At 38.1% G+C, this 21,396-nt stretch overlaps 1 protein-coding gene across 9 annotated transcripts; it reads right to left on the minus strand.

The window, feature by feature from the left end:
• Positions 1–293: 293 nt before the first annotated feature.
• On the minus strand, positions 294–21,207 carry rxrba (retinoid x receptor, beta a). 9 transcript variants are annotated; one of them, XM_048202886.1, is made up of 14 exons: positions 21,052–21,207; positions 20,317–20,453; positions 19,421–19,650; positions 17,992–18,018; positions 17,381–17,534; positions 16,158–16,337; positions 15,087–15,110; positions 14,039–14,199; positions 10,471–10,600; positions 10,169–10,301; positions 7,065–7,106; positions 6,512–6,603; positions 5,123–5,228; positions 294–4,962 (listed from the first exon to the last, which is right to left on the minus strand). In XM_048202886.1, exons 2-14 carry the CDS (start codon positions 20,330–20,332, stop codon positions 4,815–4,817), a joined length of 1,443 nt encoding a protein of 480 aa, XP_048058843.1. In that variant the 5' UTR covers positions 20,333–20,453; positions 21,052–21,207; the 3' UTR covers positions 294–4,814. The 9 variants fall into 9 exon arrangements, with proteins under 9 accessions (XP_048058843.1, XP_048058842.1, XP_048058844.1 ...); XM_048202885.1 differs by having other exon boundaries at positions 21,019–21,172; XM_048202887.1 differs by having other exon boundaries at positions 20,317–20,470; positions 21,019–21,167.
• Between the last annotated feature and the right edge of the window lie 189 nt (positions 21,208–21,396).

Genomic DNA, 21,396 nt, shown 5'->3' on the forward strand with positions numbered 1-21,396 from the left:
AATGTAGTATATCAACGAGGTCACAAAACCATACACAAACTAAACAGTAATTAGAACGGTGTTTAATAGCTTTTTTGATAATTATAGTCACCTATTTCAAATTTTTACGATACTGCTTGAAATTTAATGTCAAGTGTTTAAAGAAAGAATAGATAAATATTGATTACCTATTGTGTTACTTAAAACAAACTAAAGCAAATCAATTCTACAGGTCTGGCAAGTGAAAGATACTTCAAAGTGTTTGTGAAAAGGCAGACAGATTGCTTAAAGAAGATAAAAAGTTCACACAACTGTGCTGTATTAAAACCTTTACTTACACATGGTACATCCAACAAAAACAGATTCTGAATTAATGACAATAAAGCAAAAAGAAAGAGACATTTCTTTCTCCACACTCAGTACAGTCAATCATTTCCACAACTGCTGGAGACAGATTAAAAACTAGACAAGAAAAATGAAGAGGGAAGGGTGTGGAGGGGGAAAAAAAGACCCCAAATAAACATTTTTGCACTAATACGTCAGGATACACAAAGATGTAAAGAATAAGAAAAGAGCAGTCAGAAAAAATAGTGAGAAGCAATATTTTGTTGCATTTTTCTTTTGGTGGGAGTAAATTAAGAAAGCTCTTTCATATCATATCAAGTCTGAAATCTCTTAAAGACTCCCATTAAACAATCACCATATCATCGGCCCACCCACTTTTAAGTACAAAATCATCATCATATAGCCCTCCTTCAACTGTACATCCATCCATCATGATCCTATATGAGTGAATCTCACAAAAAAAAAACATGTCCAGGTCACATTTCACATCAAAATCAAGAGGAAAAACTCCCCACACATTTCCAAACATGTTTATTCCAATTAATGTAAATAGTGATTCATTACTGTAGGTCAATAATTTAAATTCTGCACAATATGGTTGTCAGAAGTACCGACTTGGGTACTGAAATTTTAAAAATGTGGCGATACCAGCATTTCGAGCAGATTCTTAAACACCTCTGATTGGCTATTGTGTTCACGCGCTCAACAGATATGTGATTGTCTACAATGATCAACGCTTCAAAAATATGTATGTGTAAAAATATGTAAAACACGTAAGCATTGTAGCCAATCACAGACTTATCTGTTGAGCACTTGAACGCAACGGCCAATCAGAGGTGCTCAAAACAGCGCTCAAAATGCTAAGGGGGAAATGCTGGTAGTCACATACTTTTGAAAATCCTAAATGATATATCATGTGCATTACTAAAATAGGCTTATTTTTCCATCTTTTGATTTTGCGATGAAAAATGCGACCCGGTCACATTCTTGACAGGTTTTGTGCAATTCACCTGTATGAACCCACTTCACCCTCGCAAATGCTTCGACTTCACTCATATCTTATGCATATATCTCTTTACAGAAGCAAACATTCACCGATAAGCCAAAAAACGAAGATAAAAGTGAATCAGCTCTCAGACTGTAACGTGCACAACCACTTCATTCTCAGGCAAAGGTTAATTCAAGTTTGCACTGTGCATATTTCAGAGCGCCACTCGGCATCAAATACACAAACAGGAGGGCTTTCCCACGCGTGACAAAAAAATTGCAGCAACAAGGCCTTAGAAAAAACACACTACCAGAATACTCTGGTTCTCTGACTCAGCTCAGTATAAATATTTGCAATAGGGGCTCCATTTAGTGATCATCACAGTACACAGTCAACCAGTAGGGGTTAGTTAGGAACAGCCGAAAAAAAAAAAAAAAAAAAAAAAACAGTCCCCTCACACCTGTTTGGCAGTGCTGAATCAGTTCAGGTGCATAATGGATAATTCAGGGGTTACGGTCCATTGTAACGAGACATTGTACATTGTACAAAATCCTGTGCAAGCCTTATATTATTCATTTTTATGAATGCCTTGCAACCCTAAACTAATTTTGAGAGCTTGAGATTATGAAAAAAGTAACAATTTTTGGGAAGAAGAGAAAAAAAAAAAAAAAATGGACCCCAAAAGACAGGGAGAGTCGGCCACACACAAGCTCACAGCGCACGTCTGGATTAATATGTAGTTAAGCGAAAGTGATTATGGCAAACTGCAATCAAGTAATAGGAGACTGGGCCATTGCACTCCATTTCAAGGAAATACGGTGAAGATTTTCACCACATGACGATTCTTGTATGCATCTTTCACATAGGATTTTTACTGCAATGCTGCAAACACACACACACACACACACTACGCCCTATAGGCTGACAACTCAAAACTCGAGTCGCCCACATGAAAACACAAGCACACAGTGCACAATCAAATGAGCCTTCCCACTGTTTAGATATAGAGCAGACCATCAACACCAACTGAAGTAGCTTTAATTCCTGGATAAACCAAACACGCAAAAAAAAAAAAATACCGAACCTCTTCTTTGAGGAACCTAAACTACCGGGAAGCCAAATTTATACGACCAGAGGTCAGTCGTTGATCACATTAAAACGGCTTCATAACAGGATACTTCCTAGCACTGGCCCTAACAAAACAAACACAGAGGGAGGTTAAGCTAGGAGGCAACGCTAGTCAAAAAAAACCCCAAAGCTATAAATGGAAGTCTGGATTCAGTCACATGTCAATGGCTAACATATTATGGATTACAGTACAATCCATCTGAAAACAATCTTTTCTGATGTTCATTCTGTCTTTCTGGCATGATTATACTCTCAACTGGAAAATTAAGCACCTTATGAATATATAAAACAGATACTAATAGGAATCTGCACGTAGCTAGATACTACAATTGAAATCGTTATGCAGAAGATGGTGTATTAAACAAGAAATTGGCATATCAAATTCAAGCTTATTGGAGAAATTGCATATTTTAACCACTGCTGTGTTTCTATTTTGGTCTCAACATTTATGTCTAACCGTTGTCATTATTAGCACCAAAACTGATGGGACCACTTGCAATCTCTAGATATTTTTCAAACACTGTCAGTATTTGATCTCAAGTCTCTGCCTAAAATTACCAGGTAACAGGTATCACCACCATCAATACTGGTGCATCTTCTGGATCTTGTTTAATGGCCTGAATTCTTTCCCTGATGGTCTTTCGATTTCAGTCTTGCAAGACTATACAAACGCTCTCACATAAATGCATAGAGATTGTAGTGGATGCTGGTTTTGACACTTCGACCTTTCAGATTGAATGCAAAATTCTTACACGAGCCTAGTCCCTCAATCCCTGTTGAATAATTCAGAGAGTCGATATGAGGGAGGCAATCTGTACTGATGGAATGTAGAAGGTGATTCTACAACACATTAAAGCTGGAATACACACTACACTACCTTTAAAATATGAACAGATTTAGGCATCATTAACTTGCCGATTGTTACAGAGAAAAACAAGGCATCAACTCATGCAGAAACATGCGTCTTGTTGCTAGGAGATGCATGTCAAATGAAAACAAGATGTGTACTAAAATCGGCTTAAAATATAAATTGTTTGATATTCTCTGACTAGATGGAATCACAGTCTGTGCCCATCATACATTGCACGGTTTTCTAAAATCGTTCAACTCTGACTGTCCAAAAACGGCAAACTCGCTCTCACTTTCGCCAACTAACGTAGACTCTTCTATACTGTAAACCAGGCAAAAATCTGTACAAAAGTCGTGTAGAGTATTCCAGCCTTTACACGGACCAGAATCACCTATGCCAAAGTTAATACCATTCCAAAGGAGCCTGATGACAAGCTGATTTAATAAACATAAAAGAAAAAGGCCTTCTACACCGATCACGTGGAAAGGACAAGAGTGGTTGGACATACTACACAGCACACACACACTTTATAAATATTTGTCTTTTTGGGGGGCATGGCGGGGATTTGGTTCCCATTTGAGGAATTGATGAAGAAATGGATCAAAAGAACATGGGGGAATTATGAAATGGCAAAGGTTTAAGGTCCTCTAGAAGGTACCAAAACCTATACCAATCTATTTGCTCATTTAAAAACAACACGAACCAAGAAAAACAAGGTCGACCCTCCTATTGCCGCCAAAAGAAAAAGCAGGATTTTCCTGCGAGAATTAATCTGTGCCTTTAGGCCCTCTTTTGAACATGATCAAAAATTCATGTCCAACAAAACCTGCATACATTTATTCACAAATGTAAAACTCTGGCCTGCAATTCATAAGGGCCAGATGCAGCAGGCCGAGAATTTCCAATGCCGTTTATAATCAGACTCATTTCATGAGTACAGTACAAAGTAGGATTTCAAAGTAAAAATCCCAAAGATAGCAGTTAGCAGTATTCCACAGTCAAAAACGAAGAGGCAGGTCTGCCGCGACTTGATTCGTACCAGCCAACGGGCTCGACGGATTCTTGCCCCGGACACACATGCACTGTAAATTCAGCCGACGGGCTGTCTAACTGCAATGACGAATGAAAAAGAAGTACAATTCGTGCATTCAGAGTAACATACAAACCAAAACGACACACGGAGATCTCTAGAATCAATATGAGAGTTCTAAAACTGGAAGCCGAAGTCTTTAAATTGAAGCTTATGATTTAGAACCTCCAAGGAATTTGAAAAATAAGATCTCTCTGGACAGCTCATACTGTGTAAAACGTTACATGGAAAACAAGTTTTTTTTTTTTTTTCAGACAGCTTAGAGTCTTTTTTCAGGGCTGTACTGGTTTGAAGGTGCGGCATGGAGAACGTGTAGGAGAGAATTGTGGGGGAAGGTGTTAATGGGAAGTGAGACACAGTAAAGCCCCAGAGTCCAGGGGGGACTGCGATACCCTGGTGCAAACCGGATTGAACTGGATCGAGACTGGTCCAGGTTAGGTGAGCTGATGAGGCGCTTCAAGCATTTCCATTAAGAAGGTGTCGATTGGGGTGTCTCCAATCAGCTTGAAGAAGAACAGGTGCTCCAGGCATTTTAAGCCAATGGAGCGAAGCGCTGGGAGCCGGAGAAGGAGCTTGGCAAACCTGAAAGCCATGAGAGATGTTGAGAAACTGAACTGCAATATTAGCAACATAGCAAACTGATCGCCCACTTCTTTTTTTTTTTCACTATGTAGATTGTAAATGGGATGTTACTCTACTGTTGTGATCTATCGAGGGATAGAAGTGAAAGAAAGTGCTGTACCTGCCCTGCTGGTCAGGATATCTCTGTTTACAATAAGCCTCCAGCGATGCATAGACCTTCTCTCTCAATAACTCCACTTCACTTGGGCTGGACAATCCCTTTGCATCTGCACAACACACATAAAACAAAAAGGTCATGAACAGTAGGAGTAAAAATCAGAAGGAATTCACTAAATAAAAAAAAGTGTGCAGTTATTTAAAACTGTGATAAATTGCAATATTTTATTCACTTGTTTTGCACAATTGCGCTCTTTTAGCTCATTCTAAATTTAGATTTTGTTTGAATAGAAATTGAGTGTATGAACTAGAGATGCACCGATAACATTTGGTATCAGTGCATCAAACATTTCTGGGATGTTTGTGGTTAAACTGTTCATATATTTCAATAGCAAAGTAAAACAATTCACTTATTTTTTAATGTTATGGTGAGGAGAGAGAAGGAGAGAGAGGACTTCTGTTGCATGTGCTTGATTACATTTTGCTCACCCACCACACACGCTTGCGTCACTTCGATTAAAACACAAACAAGTAAAAATATTAAATGTTACATGAAGTCTGTATAATGAGTGGCTCCCTATATTACACAAAAAAGTCTGCTTTGGAGTTGCTCTAAATGTGTGCATTGCCATTAAACTGAAGATGAAATATGATGGAATGATAAAATGAACAGTGAAAGTAACAGAAGCGCATACACTATATTCTAACAGGCATAATAAAACATGAAATTGACTAAAAGAAACATCTATTTACTAAAATTAAGCCAAGTGATAGGGCTGCATGATTAATCAAAAATAAATCACACACGATTTGGCAATCGGCAGTGATTTTTTTTGCGCAGCTTGTCAGTGAAGTACAGCTATATGCTGCTCCATCTGAAAGCCAGAGGGCGCTCTCGCGCAAAAACTCCAAATAAGCTCCGCAGAAGAAATATAACGCATGTAGTTCCAGGAAATGCCTATAGACATCACACTATGCTGAAGCTGAATGAATAGAAGATTGAAAGGCTTTGATTGATTAAACATGACTAAAACACATGACTACGACAATATATGGTTTATTTGAGTTCTTCAATCCTTCTCGGGTATTTTCATGTTAATTAAGTATATTTATAATGCAATCCTAATTGACATAGCCTTTATCACTGTATAGAATAGTATGAAATAATATTCTTTTATGCGTTGTTCTGTGTATTCTTTTGGTTTCTCTCTCTAATATTTTTTTTTTTAATTTTTTAAACAAATTTTAAATTACAAATGCAATGAAAATACATCATTGGCAAGTACCAAAAATCAAAGTATTGATATTGTATTTGATATGGAAGAATGTTAATATCAGAATATCCTTAGAATGAACGAATATGAATTGAATGTTTATGACTTTGTGGACTGACCTGGGTTGAAGAGGATGATGGCTCTCAGGCAGCCCAACTCTGTTTTATCCATCTGCATGTCTCTCATCTTGCTCACCAGCTCCGTCAGCACCCTGATGCCATGAAAATGGGGCAGGATGGAGCACAGGATGAAAAGCAGGAAGGGAACGTGGGAGAAAAAAAAAAAAAAGAAGACTCAGGTTAATGTCTGAAATACAACAAATCACAATCAGGCAACAGAAAAAAGCTTGGTAGAGCCATTTTCATAGCGACTTCAAAATATACAAAACAACATGGGATATAAATATTACAGTCTTCAGATTTCATCTTAATAGGACAAGAAGAACAATCAGAAAGTAACTTTTTAAAAATAGAGCATGCCACGTATAACATCATTCACTCTTGCTTACATTGTTAGTCCAAGCAATGCATTCAGTCACACAGACACAAGGTCAGTTTGGTCTTTACCTGCCCCAAACAGCCCCAGACATAATTTTATCCTAAATAAACTCTCAAGCTACAGGCTTTTCTGACTGCTGCTGTTTGTTTATGGCGTGTGGCGGAGTGTCATTACCTGTCGAATATGGCCCCAACCTCTGCATTGTGCGCACTCTCCCTGTGTGTTCAATCACAATGTGTTATTAAAATGTCATTACACATATCACTGTTAAATAAATGTCTCCCCGCTCCAGAAAGGCCCAGGCAGAGACGTAAAGACTCCACGTATGTTGGCGGTAGGCCCAGTTCAAAGAGTAACAAGCTACAGGCTCTTGTTGAAAGGAAGGCAGATCATGGGTTGGCGGCAATGAAGCTTGAAATGACAATTCCCAGCGCAGAACAAATACAACATAACATGATGGGAAAAATCTTTGACAGGATAAGACCAGGGCTCAACAATAAGGATGGACACTTCAACAATTTAATCATGCACATGTAATTTCAAGTCATGCAAACTCTGGTGTTTTGAGCATTGATGTTTTGCAAATCTCACCAAGGTTCTCTTAAAGTCTGGTGAGCATTAGTTAAAATAAACGTAATACATGTGTTATTCACAGATAATTGCTAGCTACTGAAAATTACATTTATTCTTTTAATACAAAATATAACAAAACTATGATAGAAAAAAGTATTTTATTGTAATTTCAGATTTTTGCTAATGCAGCCTGTAGATATCTGAACAAAAGTAAAAATTTAAATAAAATCACTGTTGAGCCCTGAAGGAAAAAAAAATATAATATCATTATTGTTGTTGTGGAATATAACAGTTCATTCATTTGTGGTATAATTATGCACTATATCATTCAGCATGCCTTAACTGCTTAAAATGCACATAAAATGATTCTGAAGACACATTAGATTTTGCACAGAGGGTTAAAAAGCATGAGCCAATAAAGCAAAGCAAGAAGCATGTGGCACACATCACATGGCACCAACAGGACGACAATGAAGCGCTGCAAAAATCAGGTGAGATGGACAGAGAAGCACAAGGACAGGGAGGCTCATTTCTGAAGCAGAGACATTATGACAAGATGAATGGCAATAGAAGAATTTCAAATGAGCATCACAACAAACTGTAGCACAGCACATCTAGAATGAGCTAATTTAGAACAACAGCCTGTAGCTCATTATTCCTGGATTTGCATAAGACAAAGACAAAATATGGAGTCTTCAGAAGTCTTGGGGAGAATTGTGCTAAATTTGTTCCTTGAAATAAACAAATGCTGTAATAAACAGCAGATTACATGACAGAGCACACTTTATATGTGTCTGTACTGATTAAATGGGAGTGTGTTGAGACTATAAGCAGAGGAGAGCGTTGGTGCACATATAGGTGTTTGCATGTATGTGCATGTCCTGTCTGTTGTGTGGTGTCATTCTAAAAAAAGCACACTATATACAGCAGCGTCAAGGCGGCAGGCTGTCGGGAGGTAAAAGGTATTTTTCTTTGTCATGACGCAGGAAAATCCAACCACCTTTGCAGCCTTAAATGTGTCATAAAAAGCAAGAATCAAAGCTGTTAAATTTTATGAGCGCAGGTTTACCACAAATTATGATACAATAAACAATTTCTTGTCTATCCTTTTCACACACAAGCAAAGCAGGTCACATGCACATCTTTACATAATTGAAAAAGAGAAAGAACAAGAAATAATTCAAGAAAAGCATTAAAGTGAATAACATTAACAAATGTAACAAAGATAATTCTGTCATTAAGTCTCATTGACTTTACAGGGTTAGTTCACCCAAAAATGAGATTTCTGTCATTAATTACTCACCCTCATGTTGTTCCAAACCCTTAAGACCTACGTTCATCTTCGGAACATGTGACCAGAATACATGAATAACAACTTTATTCAACAATTTCTTCTCTTCCCTGTCAGTCTTCTATGCTGTTTACATTGTAGACACAGTGCTGCACTTCCGTGTTCTACGTCAGAACACCAACTCATTATTGACGCATGCATCGTGTTGCTCATGTGTACAGCATCGGCCAATACTGAGCCAGCGTTCTGAGACAGAACCATGTAAGTGCAGCACTGTGTCTACAACATAAACAGCGTAGGAGACTGACAGGGAAGAGAAGAAATTGTTGAACAAACTCATTTTTTTGTTTTGTTTTTGGGCACAAAATGTATTCTCGTTGCTTCATAAAATTAAGGTTGAACCACTGTAGTCACATGGACTATTTTAACGATATCTTTGCTACTTTTCTGGATTTTGAATGTGGCTCTCTCTTGGGGATCAAAAACCTCTCGGATTTCATCAAAAATATCTTAATTTGTGTTCCGAACATGAACGAAGGTCTTATGGGTTTGGAACGACTTGAAGGTGAGCGATTAATGACAGAAATTTCATTTTTGTGTGAAATATCCCTTTAAGTGCAAAGTGAATATGAACTATCATCAATAGTTATTTTTCCATCTAAAGTTGTGGATTTATAATTTATGCACAAAATATCGCAAAAAACATTGCACATTCCATCCCATGTGTTCAAATGAGCAAAATCGTCACTTCCTTGGAAATTAGCGGAATATATATATATATATATATATATACAATGGAACTTGATGCAATCAGGGAAGCCACTGTGGCTCTTTTTTTCCATCATAAAGGAGTTGTGTCGTGCAGACGAAATGCAATAAATGTTGCCATGTGATCTTGCGTTCACATGCCTGGTGTTTGGGAAGGGAGTTAAACCAAATCATTCTGATGACAGATGTTTGATCTAACCAACATTTGAGACGCTGTGCAATGAAATTGGTCCGTGGATTAGTCCAGTTAACAAATCACATCTACTGTTGAGTTTAATGGATTTGTTCGGTAAATGCGTTTCTATCATATTATTGTCTTATTCTTGGATAAAAAAAAAAAAAAAAAAAAATGTATGTACCTTAACTGAGCGCACAAGTTTTTTATGCGCATTCTTAAGGTGATGATACACGGGGGAACTTTTTGAGCAATGTTGTCGAGCGATGTTGCTTGGGCACTTTCCCCACTGAAAATGGGCAACAAATTTCTATTTGGATAATTTAGATCAAAATTTGTTGTCCATTCTCAATGGGAAAGTGCCAAAGCAACATTGCCCGACAACACTGCTCAAAAAGTTGCCCCGTGTATCATCACCTTTAGAATTTATGTGCATCTTGGCAGTCTGCAGTCATGGGACATGACTATTACCTGTCAAAGATGGCTCCCACCCCAGCACTGTGAGCACTGTTCCTGTGCACGTGGAGGCCGGTGGCCAGCAGGATGCCATCCTTCACCGTGATGGATCGATGAGAGAATGATGCGATCAATAGCTCATTCCAGCCTGAGAGACAAATGAAAGCAGCAAAAGATGAGTGGGGTTCAATATTGAGTAAAGTAACAGTATTGCTAAGGGAAGCATCACTAAAAATACAGATTTAAATTTTTAAATGGTTTTCAGAAACATGAAAAACGTTATTCAGAGTCAAAAAGACATAGGCAAACAGGTTTACCAGCACGCAGCAGGATGACCTGGTCATCCAGAGACAGCTCACTGAAGTGAGGGATCCTTTTTGCCCACTCCACCAAAGTGAACAGTTGTTTATCAGCTGCCTGGCAGATATTTGTGACTGGGTCGTTCGGCTGAGGAGAAGAAAAAAATAAAGTATTATGGGGATGGAGATGCCCTTTTACAAAGTCTTGATTTTGTTTTTTGGGTTTATTAGAATAGGTTTTCATGCTTGAATGTTCAAAGACCACATTTGTTTTCCTGTATTTACCTTGTGGCAGCACCTCTCTTCCCAGTCTGTCTGTAATACTCTGGGCTTTAAGCTTTGTACGCCTAAATAAGCCAACTTTGCTCACAATGCTTTTGAGAAAAGCAGCCATTTAATTCCTGTCTCTATAGCTGCTTTTCCACCGAAATTACTCTGAACAATTTGTCCCAGGAACTTTTCCACCCCAGACCTGTTAGCATCGCAGTCTAAAATACTCCGAAGATAAGTAGGACTCCGTGCGACTTTCCAGTTCTAGCTGGATTTTATCCTCTGAATATACGCTTAATAAAGCCTGAACCTCACCATTGGTCCATCAGTTGTACTTTTTAAATTCCACTGTTGATTCGAATAGCAAACAACTCTTACTGCATGCACTGCAACAGACTTTTAAAATGCTGGCTGAAATAAAATGCTGCGTAGAGTCAACCAATCAGCATATTCAGCGCACAAGTCCCACCCCCGAAAGCTCTGGAACTTTGAAAAAGTATTGCCCCTTGAGCAGGGGAAATATTTTACTTGGAACTTTATTTAGACCTTGGTTCCTATGATTGAAACACACTGGGTACCACCCCAAAGCCCCTAGTTCCTAGGTAAAGTTCCTGTGGTGGAAACACACCCCCGAAGCCACCCCCCAGTTGTTTGCCTATGCCTTGGGTAGGAAGTTTTTAAATGAGAAATATTGTGACCTGTACATTCCCAGAAGAAAACTCATGACTTGAATTGTGGCATTTTAGGGAGTTCAGAAACAATGCTTACTGATCTAGAGAATAACTCCCTTTGGAGTGACTTTGTATCTTGTATCAGTCCTTTTTCATGCTCAAACAGCAACATTATGCACTAAAGAAAGTTGAAAATGTAAAAAAGCATAATAGGTCCTCTTCAAAGCTCTGATGATTATGGTAAATATGCATGCAGTCTGTTATAAGACATTACATTTCATGCATATTGCAAGTAAAAATATCAAAAGCTTTATCAAAACTGAAAGCTCTAAGGGCCAATTCACACCACACCGACAAACACCATCAAACTCGTCTGTTGGAGTTTGTTGGATAGGTGTGATATAGTGATGTGCAGGTCGGCTTTTTTTCCAACCCGTGGGTCCTGCTTTTATGAAATTATTTGGACCGCCCCAACCCGCCCCGCACCACTGTATCTATTTTTACAACTCGCCCCGCCCTGCACCCACGACCATTAAATAGACATACTAGGCATTGTAATGTAAATGAAAACAGCCTTTAGTTCAGCCTGAAAGTGCTTGGAAACATTGCCCTGTAAACTGGCAACAACATATGATTATGAATATGAACCATAAATCAGGTCATATTAATAAGATAATGATAACGTTTTCCTCCCATAGAAAACCTCTATAAAGAAAAAGTTTACGTCTGTTAATGTAGCCTACCAAGTCAGAGATCAAAGATCAAATTCTGCACAAAACAATTATTCTATACAGTATGCTTTATTAGTAGTGTTTACTAAGTTTGGTCTTTTAACGTCACTGTCTTACTTAAATTAAGCCATGTTAAGCGTTTTCTTTATGGGAGGAAAAAGCTTAACGTGTAATTAAACGTATTGCGTTCATACTCTTTTCTGTACGGCTATACTTTATTTGTATGGCATTTACTAAGTTTGGTTTGTTAATAACACTGCCTTAGTAAATTAAGCCACGTTAAGTTTTTTCACATTAGGCGTTTTATATGCCTTTCAGATTTGTATAGGCCAACCGTTTACAGCCTACGCTACATAACCACTAAACTTTTGTTTTATTTAACACACGGAAATGTTAATTTAGCATTTTTACCTTCACTGTGCAAAAAAAAAAGAATGGCATCCACTGTACTGGGGTTTAATCTATTTTGCCTGGACTCAAGCACCCAGCCAGCAGAGCTGAATGCGCTTGTGGCCGGGATACAGAGAATCATTTTTGACACCTTGGCAAGCACAGGAAAGGCGATTGACTGTGACTGCCAGAATGTCCTCTCCGTCCCAGATAAACTGGCCCTCAATGTAGTGTTTTATTTTGTTTTATTTCTCCCGTTTTGTTGTCGTGGCTGGCGGCGGGAGCCGCTTTCGTGACGTGCCATGTGACGTCAAAGGTTTGGGGACATCACGCAGGTTATGTTGCTACGGCCTTCGTATTGTAACCTTATCAAAGAACCTAATAAAATATGAAAATAGATATTCCCAAATATTTAATATAGGCTATAGGAAATTGCACGCAACATACATGGATCGTTTTTTTGTTTTTAATGACCCGCCCCAACCCGCAAATAAAGTGACAATTTCTTATCCCACCAACCCGCACATTACTAGTGTGATAACCCTTGTTTTGTGTCTGTCGCCGTTGGTCGGAGTCTGTTTTCACCCGACTGAACATGTTTAATCGGCGTTTGTCGGGTCATGGAATGTCTGAGCAGTGTGAACAGTTTTCCAACAAATGGCAACAAACTCTGACGTAATCTGACCTGGCCACGAACCGTTGCCATGACGATGAGGCAAGTCCCCTGCAAAGACAGCTGTTTGATCGCGCCCATGCCTCACGCACACACAACAAAGCACTGGAAACGTGAAATCGCAGCTTGTTCATTATAAAAAAATTAAAATACAGTTAAAAAAAAAAAGTGCAATCCGTGCTCCAAGAGCTTTAACGAAAGAGAGGTATAACCACCATGAGAGCAACGCAGGTTTACCTTCAGTTTCATTTTAAATTCATTCGTTTTGGCTTGTTTAGCTAAATGGTTGTATAGGCCTATGGGTCACATAAATAAAATGGGTCATTAAAAAAAAAAAAAAAAAAGTTTAAAAACCGGTGTATACCAACCGCAACGCAATAGGTTGCGATCAGAATGATGGCTACTGCGCTTCGGATTTCAGGTTAGTATTTCTGTTTTGCCTCAATACTTTAATACAATAAAAATATATATGATAATATGTTATTAACATAATAAGCTTGCCTGTCAATATTGTTAACATGGTTACACGTATGTAGTTGTGGAATTTTCCCAGTCAGACTTGACTCTGTGACGCATTTGTTGGTGTTTGTTGCAGTGTGAACATGTTTTTTCTCATAGAATTCTAAATCCAATGGCCAACTTGTTCATTGCCGTTTGTCGGTGCGGTTTGAATTGGCCTTAATATGAATGGCTGGCTCTATGCAACTTCTTGTGTTTAATCAGTCCACCAGCTTACTGTCATTGCGCCGTTACAATTAAAGCCCAATTACCTTAAAAGTTTGGATCACGTAACAGATAATCCTGGCGCTTAAGATTATAAATCTTCTCTAACATACTTATCTGTTACTTACAGAGCTTCCACCTGAGCTGCCATCCGCATGCAGCTCAGTCTTCTGCTCCACGGCCATTTCTGCTTCCAGAATCTTCTCCACTGGCATCTCTTCATTCGCAGCGCTAGTGGACTCCACCTCTCCTTCTCGCTCCTTGTTCCTCTGACGCTCCTCCTGAACGGCTGCATCGCACACAGGGAAATGAGGAAAAGGAACGAGACGGGGAGACAGAGATGAAGGATAGAGCAGAGGACAGTGCGAGAGGGATTAACAAGATGGGAAAAGGAAAATGAAAAGAGAAGGCGTAGTGAATAGGGAAAGCGGTAAAGATGAAAACAGGTGTAGAGAGACACAGAGATATACAGATACATGTAGTTCCTGGTTAGTTTTCAACACATTCATTCACACACTGAAGTCCTCCAGCAACATTCCTTCTTCAATGACCCAGTAAAAGCAACAAAGGTCCCTTATTGCACAAATTCAAAACAACATTCTCACATGACTAATATTTTTTGCTGCATCATGTCATTTAAAGGGGTTATATCATGTGAAATCAAGTTTCATTTGACCTATTGATAACAGTTTGATGCACTATGAAAATATTGTAAATTCAGAGCTGAAAAGTTGCCTGTTCATAAAGCATTTATTGAAAAGAATTTGCAAAAAGACTAGAATGCATGTATACTATTACTCATGAATATGAAATGAACTAACAACAGCAAAATATTGTGCTGTTTATGGCTGGGTGTAGCACCTACAACTCTGCAAATCTTTCTGAAACATCATTTCAGTCAAACTTCAAGCATCAATTTGGAAAAAATTGAAATATTATTTTCAAAGAAATCCTCTGAAGGGTGGATAAATTAAAAATAATAATAATAATAATTAGAACTGTTGTAAGTGTAAAAAAAAAAAAAAAAACCTTGACTAAGTGGATCTCAGGAAAAAAAAAAAAAATGACATGACCCCTTTAATGGCCGTGACTAATATCCTACTGAGCAATTCTTTCACCATTCCCACATTCACACACACATGACCAACCCTCCCTCCCTCCCTGCTTTCTCCTTACATCGTTGACGTTCATCTTGGACCACTACAGAAGGAGAGGGAGGAAGAGAGAGAACGAGAGGAAACAAAAGAGGGAGAGAGGGGGACAGGTGTTAGTGGTGATAACAGCCCTCCCTCCCCCTCTCCTCTCCTCTCTGGTTTGTGCCGTGATCTATATGACTTATGAAATCTACATGTCTCTGTTTTACTTACTCTTATCATTACTGTCTATCTGTCTGGATCAATTCTAGAAAGCCCTTATTTCGCTCTCCTTAGTAATAGACCAATATATTGGACAAACTAATTAATCATCAAATAAATAAACAAATAAAAATATATATTTAAAAAATGACATTTCTGCAACTTTTCTGTAAATCCCAATTGCTATAAAATTGTACATAATATTTCAGTGCTTTATTGTCTATCAACCACCCTGCTCTCTAGATATTACCATCAGTTTGTTTCCTGCACCACAGCAAAGAATGTTTTACCACAAGCTGTGGTAGATCAGTCTTTCTTTTGCACATAAATATAAACATTGTGACCAATATAGTCTAATATACAAACAATGACTATTACATGTAGGGCCATTTTAAAGGGGAGGAAACACTGGCATTAGACACTGAAAACCCCTTATCAGTTGATCACTACTCCTTACCTCTAGTGTAATCCCTTCAGTGGAACTCATATTGGGTCTGTAGTAGGGATGCACGATATATCGCATGAGATTGTCACGCGCATTTCGTCAGTAAAGCCGGTTCCCTGATTACCGCTAAATCGCCATCACCTGCTTTCAAATGGAGCGGCATTTAATAGACAGAGCCGTAGATCACTGACAAGCCACGCAATATCGCGTTCATATCGCAGATGAATCGCCTTCGATAATGAACGCGATATTGCGTAGCTTGTCAGTGATCTACGGCTCTGTCTATTAAATGCCGCTCCATTTGAAAGCAGGTGATGGCGATTTAGCGGTAATCAGGGAACCGGCTTTACTGACAAAATGCGCGTGACAATCTCATGCGATATATCGTGCAGCCCTAGTCTGTAGTATGTGTATGTGTTAGGTGGGACAGGAAGTTCTGGTTCTTACCCTCTCTCTTCATCCCCATGGCCAGGCACTTCTGGTAGCGGCAGTACTGGCAGCGGTTCCTCTGGCGTTTATCCACCAGACAGTCCTTATTGTCTCTGCATGTGTAGCTCAGGTCCTTCCTCACAGTGCGCTTGAAAAAGCCCTTGCAGCCCTCGCAGCTGTACACGCCATAGTGCTTGCCTGGAGAGAAAAGACATGAGGCCAGTTTAGGTTAGTTAATTAGGAGGTTAATCGAGAGGTCAGTGAGCCCAAATTGGATAATTTCATAATGTTGTCACACAATGTTGTAGTTACATAAGTGTTACATAATGAAAAGCTGTTTTTATTCATTTGTCATTTTTTTTTTTTTTTGCTTTGCACTCATCAAGTTACACATCAAACAGAAAGTCAAATGAGCTGAAAAACCTTTTATTTGTAACATATTTAATATTTTTTCACCATCCACTTTATTAGGTACACCTGTTTAACTGCTTGTTAATGCAAATATATTATAATCAGTGAATCACAGGGCAGCAACTCAAGGCATGTAGACATGGTCAAGGCGATCTGCTGAAGTTCAAACTGAGCTTCAGAAGGGTGAAGAAACGTGATTTAAGTGACTTTTACTGATCTACTGGGATTTTCACTTACAAACAACTCTAGGGTTTACAGAGAATGATCCGAAAAAGACAAAATGTCCAGTGAGTGGCAGTTCTGTGGGCAAAAATGCCTTGGAGGGGATGAGGCCAGAGGAGAATGGTCAGACTGGTTCAAGTGGATAAAAAGGCAACAGTAACTCAAATAACCACTTGTTACAACCAACAAATCTGCAGCAAATGTGTGATGCTATGTCAATAACGGACCAAAATCTCTGAGAAATGTTTCCAGCACTTTTAAATGTATGTGACGAAGATTTAAGGCAGTTCTGAAGGCAAAAATGGGTCCAGCAGGGTACTAGCAAGGTGTACCTAATAAAAATGCCAGTGCGTGTATACACTACAGTTCAAAAGTTAGGGGTAAGATTTATTTTGTATAGCAATTAATACTTTTATTCAGAAAGGACATTAAATTTAAAACTGTCTTTTTCCCCTAACAATACAAGTCTTTACTATTTTAAATAAATGATGTTCTTTTGATCTACTCACTAAAGATTCCTAAAAAAAAAAAGAATTACAGTTTCCACAAAAAATTTTAAGCAGCACAACTGTATTCAACATTAATAATAAGATAAGTTTCTTATGTACCAGAGGAGCGATCCCCACAGATGGCACACAAACGTTTCTGTGAGACCATGGGTCCTGGGCTGTGGCTGGACAGCGGCTTCAAACCGAAGGGCGGTTTCACATCATCAGAGCTGCTGACGGCGTGCAGGCCCGACATGGACACAGTGGAGTTGATCTGAGAATGGTGATGAGAAAGATGACGTGGCAGAAAAAAAGAAAAAAATATATTTTAGTTAAATAAAATGAATACTTCCTATTTTTTTGTTAGTGATAAACAAAAAACAAATCATAAGGTAAAAGAAAAATACATGTTAATTTCTTATGGTCAGTAACACATGCCTTAATGCTTAACTAATCATAACCAGATATTTCTCCCCAAATCATTCAAACACCATTTCATCACAAATCAACTTGAGCAAGTGGAAGATGATCAATCATTAAGAATCTTATTTTGATTGCATTTTAATGTCATTTGAGCACAACCCCTCAAAAGACAGAATGTATCTAAGTAATCATCCAAAACAGAGCTACATTTCAACATTTATGAGCAACAGTAAAGGGAAGAAGACATATGCAGGAGAGGAGCGACTAGAAAACGAGAAGAGCATGAGAGAGTCAGGAACTGGTCTCACCTCTGTGTTTCTGGGAAACATGTTCATCTGTGAAGTAGAAATGCAGTGATGAGGAGGGGCGCAAAAAAAGCTTGTGGAGCGAGGGAGGTGGTGCTAAATTACCAAATCCACTATGCTATTTTGTTTTGTTAAAACTAAAAATAAAACTACAAAACAAATAAATAAAATCAGGTATAGATCGACAGAAACCTACCTGAGAGACTTTGGAAATTAAGGTCAAAAAACAAATGTTCTGTTAAAGATTAACAATTTAGAGTGAAACACTCAAATAACCTCTGTAAATAAACTAGGATTTTGAAGAAAAAAAAATTGCTCAACCAAACCTTGAAAATTTGCAGGTCCAGTTACATATAGATAGTCATTATACAATACCGTTCAAAAGTTTGGAGCTGGTAAGATGTTTTAATGCTCACCACGGCTGCATTTATTTGATCAAAAATACAGTAAAAAATTACTAAAATTACAATTTAAAATAACAGTTTTCTATTTTAAGATATTTTAAAATGTAATTTATTCCTGTGACGTAAAGCTTAATTTTTAGCATCATTACTCCAGTCTTCAGTGTCACATGATCCTACAGACATCATTCTAATATGCTAATTTGCTCAAGAAAAATGTATTCTTATCAATGTTGAAAACAGTTGTGCTGCTTCATATTTTTGTGGGAACTGCAATATTATTTTTCAAGATTCTTTGATGAATAGAAAGTTTAAATAATTATTTTTAGAATTTATTTGAAAAAGAAATCTTTAACATTATAACATTATAAATGTCTTTACTGCCACTTTTGACCAATTTAATGCATACTTGCTGAATAAAAGAATGAATTTCTTTAAAAAAAAAAAATCTTACAGATCACAGACTTTTGAACTGTAGTGTACATTAAGATATTGATAATAATTATGATATTAATTCAAATTTAACTACTATGCAGCTTTTGCCCTAAATCTACATTACTTTATTAAATCTTCATGTACTCAATACAAAAAAAACAAGCAGACTTAGGGGACTTTTACACAACTTTAGTTTTGAACTAAAAACATAAAACTTTTTATGCGTTTTGGACGACAATGACATTTTGGGGGCCTGAAAACACAAACTTTTAAAAATGTGTTTCAACGTGCAAAAATGATGAAACTACAAAAACGTGAATTTGTGAAAACGGTGATGTGTTCAGTCTATAGGCGTGTAGTGTTTCTTTACAAAGTGACATCGCCTACTACTGGCCTGGAAGTACAGCACAGCGTTTTTAGTCATTGGATCGTTTTGACAATGTCTGTAAACAAAACTTCTAAAAAATACAATGGAAACACTTTTCCATTTTTAGTATATCAAGCTGGACTGTTCATCTTAATGCGCACACACAGGCCTGTAACTGAAATAATGAGAGTCTAGTGGACAGCTGGGACTGAAACATGAAAGTGCTCACCTGTGGGCTGCTGATGGGGCCGTAGCCGACTGAGGGAGTCCCAGGAAGGCAAGGAGAACCCAGAGAGGAGCTGATGACTGAGAAGGGTGAGCCCATGCTGCTGATGGGACTGTTCACAGCCGAAGTGATGGGTGGCAGAGAAGTCATGGCGGCGGCTGAAGGGGCCAACGGGGGCGAACGCTGACCTGATGGTGGTGAGGAAACGGATGAGCTGTCTGGACTACGAGAATCTGTGAGGAGAGAGGTAGGTTTGTGGATCAGACCGGTGTAAAAATTACACAATTACATTCGGTGTGTCCAATAATTCTATAGGAATTTCAGCTTTTTTAAATTAATTAGCATATTGTCAAGTTTTGTCTCATGGAATGCAAATGTTAATTGTCTAAAAATAAATCATTTGTAGCCTTGATCATACTACTTAATACATAAAAAAGTGAGAACACAAACTACTTATTTATCTTGGATACTTGGAAAATAATCTGGGTTACACTTTATTTTAAGGTGCCTTAGTGTAATTATGCATTTAACTAAAGCTTAATATCAGTTAACAACAACAGAGTTAGGATATGAGTCAGGGCTTGATTTAGGATTAGTTACACATATTTATGACTACTAATACTAGTAAGTGCATGTAACGTGAAACTAAAATAAAGTGTTGCCATAAACGGATATCGAAGCTAATATATTCAAACACTAATGACACTGGCAAAGCAATGTATACAATTTGCAGTGGTAGTAACCTTTATGGCTCAATCCACTTACAAAACACAGTGTCATTCATGTTCTTAACATTAAACCTAGAGCTGTAAACTTAGATTGTAATTGCACTGCTTAAGTATACATTTCACTGCTCAAACGCGGAGCCACATGTGGATATAAAATCAAAACAATCTCACCTCTGCTGTCGCCCATGATGTGCAGCCTGGGTCTGCTGTTCACACCGACTCACTCGCTCTGATGTCGGATGGCTGTTCAACTCAAGACCGCGGACTGAGGCCCGGGCCCCTGGATCGTTTACCAACTGAAGTTATCCCTGCAGTTTACAAAACGCTGCGTGAATGACATTTAAGAACATTTAAAACATAAACACGAAAAATATGAATCCTCACTATACCTCAAAGCGAGTTATATTGCATTTGTGTAAACATGACAGAAAACTTTAAATTTTAAGAACAGTCACGTGGCTTTTTGTAAGCATATGAAGTGTATACAATACATTCGATATATTCCACATTGTATTAGTTTGATAAAACAGGATTAATCACGTGCAAGCATGCAAAACGTTATTTCCAGTATCGGCTAGCTGATTAGCTCGCTGGATAGTTTTAATTTAACAGCAAAACAAGCCACATTAACCCTTAGAAATCTGCTCTAAATGTATCCGTAAATTCATTAATGCTGTTTTAGTGCACGACAGGTGTTTAATTTATAAGGGTTGTGTGTAATAACACGCGCATTTATATTTGCATTCGGCTAATCGACTCAACTAGCATGTTAGCTAGCACGCTAATAACTCTGCAGGCACAAATTACTGCCCACAAACAAACAGCGGAAAACCGAGCAGTGTGTTATTATAACAGAGTTATAACAACATATACCTGTCAATTATTGTAAACAACAGCAGCATTTACCCCAGTTACGTAAATATGACGAAGATTTATATTTAAAATGGCTTAATTAGGGCCGCGACTCTCCGTTCCCATCTCTTCGGTGTGATCCTCACAGTTGCCCCGATCTTCCTTTCTGAGGAGGAAACTGAAGCTGTTTACGTCTGAGCACGGAAACTGACGCCATTTTGGCTCGTGTAAAGTATGGATTGAGCCAAAATGTCTAATTCCAAAAATAGTTTATTCCTTCCTTCAGAGTACATTATATAACTGTTTCTGGGTGATTCTTCAAATGTGTGTCGCATTAACATGTTTACATATTTGCAAAACAATTAAATCAAATGTTTAATTATAAGGCATTTTTTAAAT

Source organism: Megalobrama amblycephala, linkage group LG9 (genome assembly GCF_018812025.1).
Source record: "Megalobrama amblycephala isolate DHTTF-2021 linkage group LG9, ASM1881202v1, whole genome shotgun sequence".
Classification (NCBI taxonomy): Eukaryota; Metazoa; Chordata; class Actinopteri; order Cypriniformes; family Xenocyprididae; genus Megalobrama; species Megalobrama amblycephala.

What these genes read in the sequence shown, in the direction of transcription:
- rxrba (XM_048202886.1), bottom strand. An exon ending in CTGTGGGGATCGCTCCTCTG is followed by an intron (nt 16,338 to 17,380) that starts GTACATAAGAAA and finishes TTTTCTCTCCAG; the next exon opens with GCAAGCACTATGGCGTGTAC. An exon ending in GTGGGAGCCATCTTTGACAG is followed by an intron (nt 7,107 to 10,168) that starts GTAATAGTCATG and finishes TTGAACACACAG; the next exon opens with GGAGAGTGCGCACAATGCAG.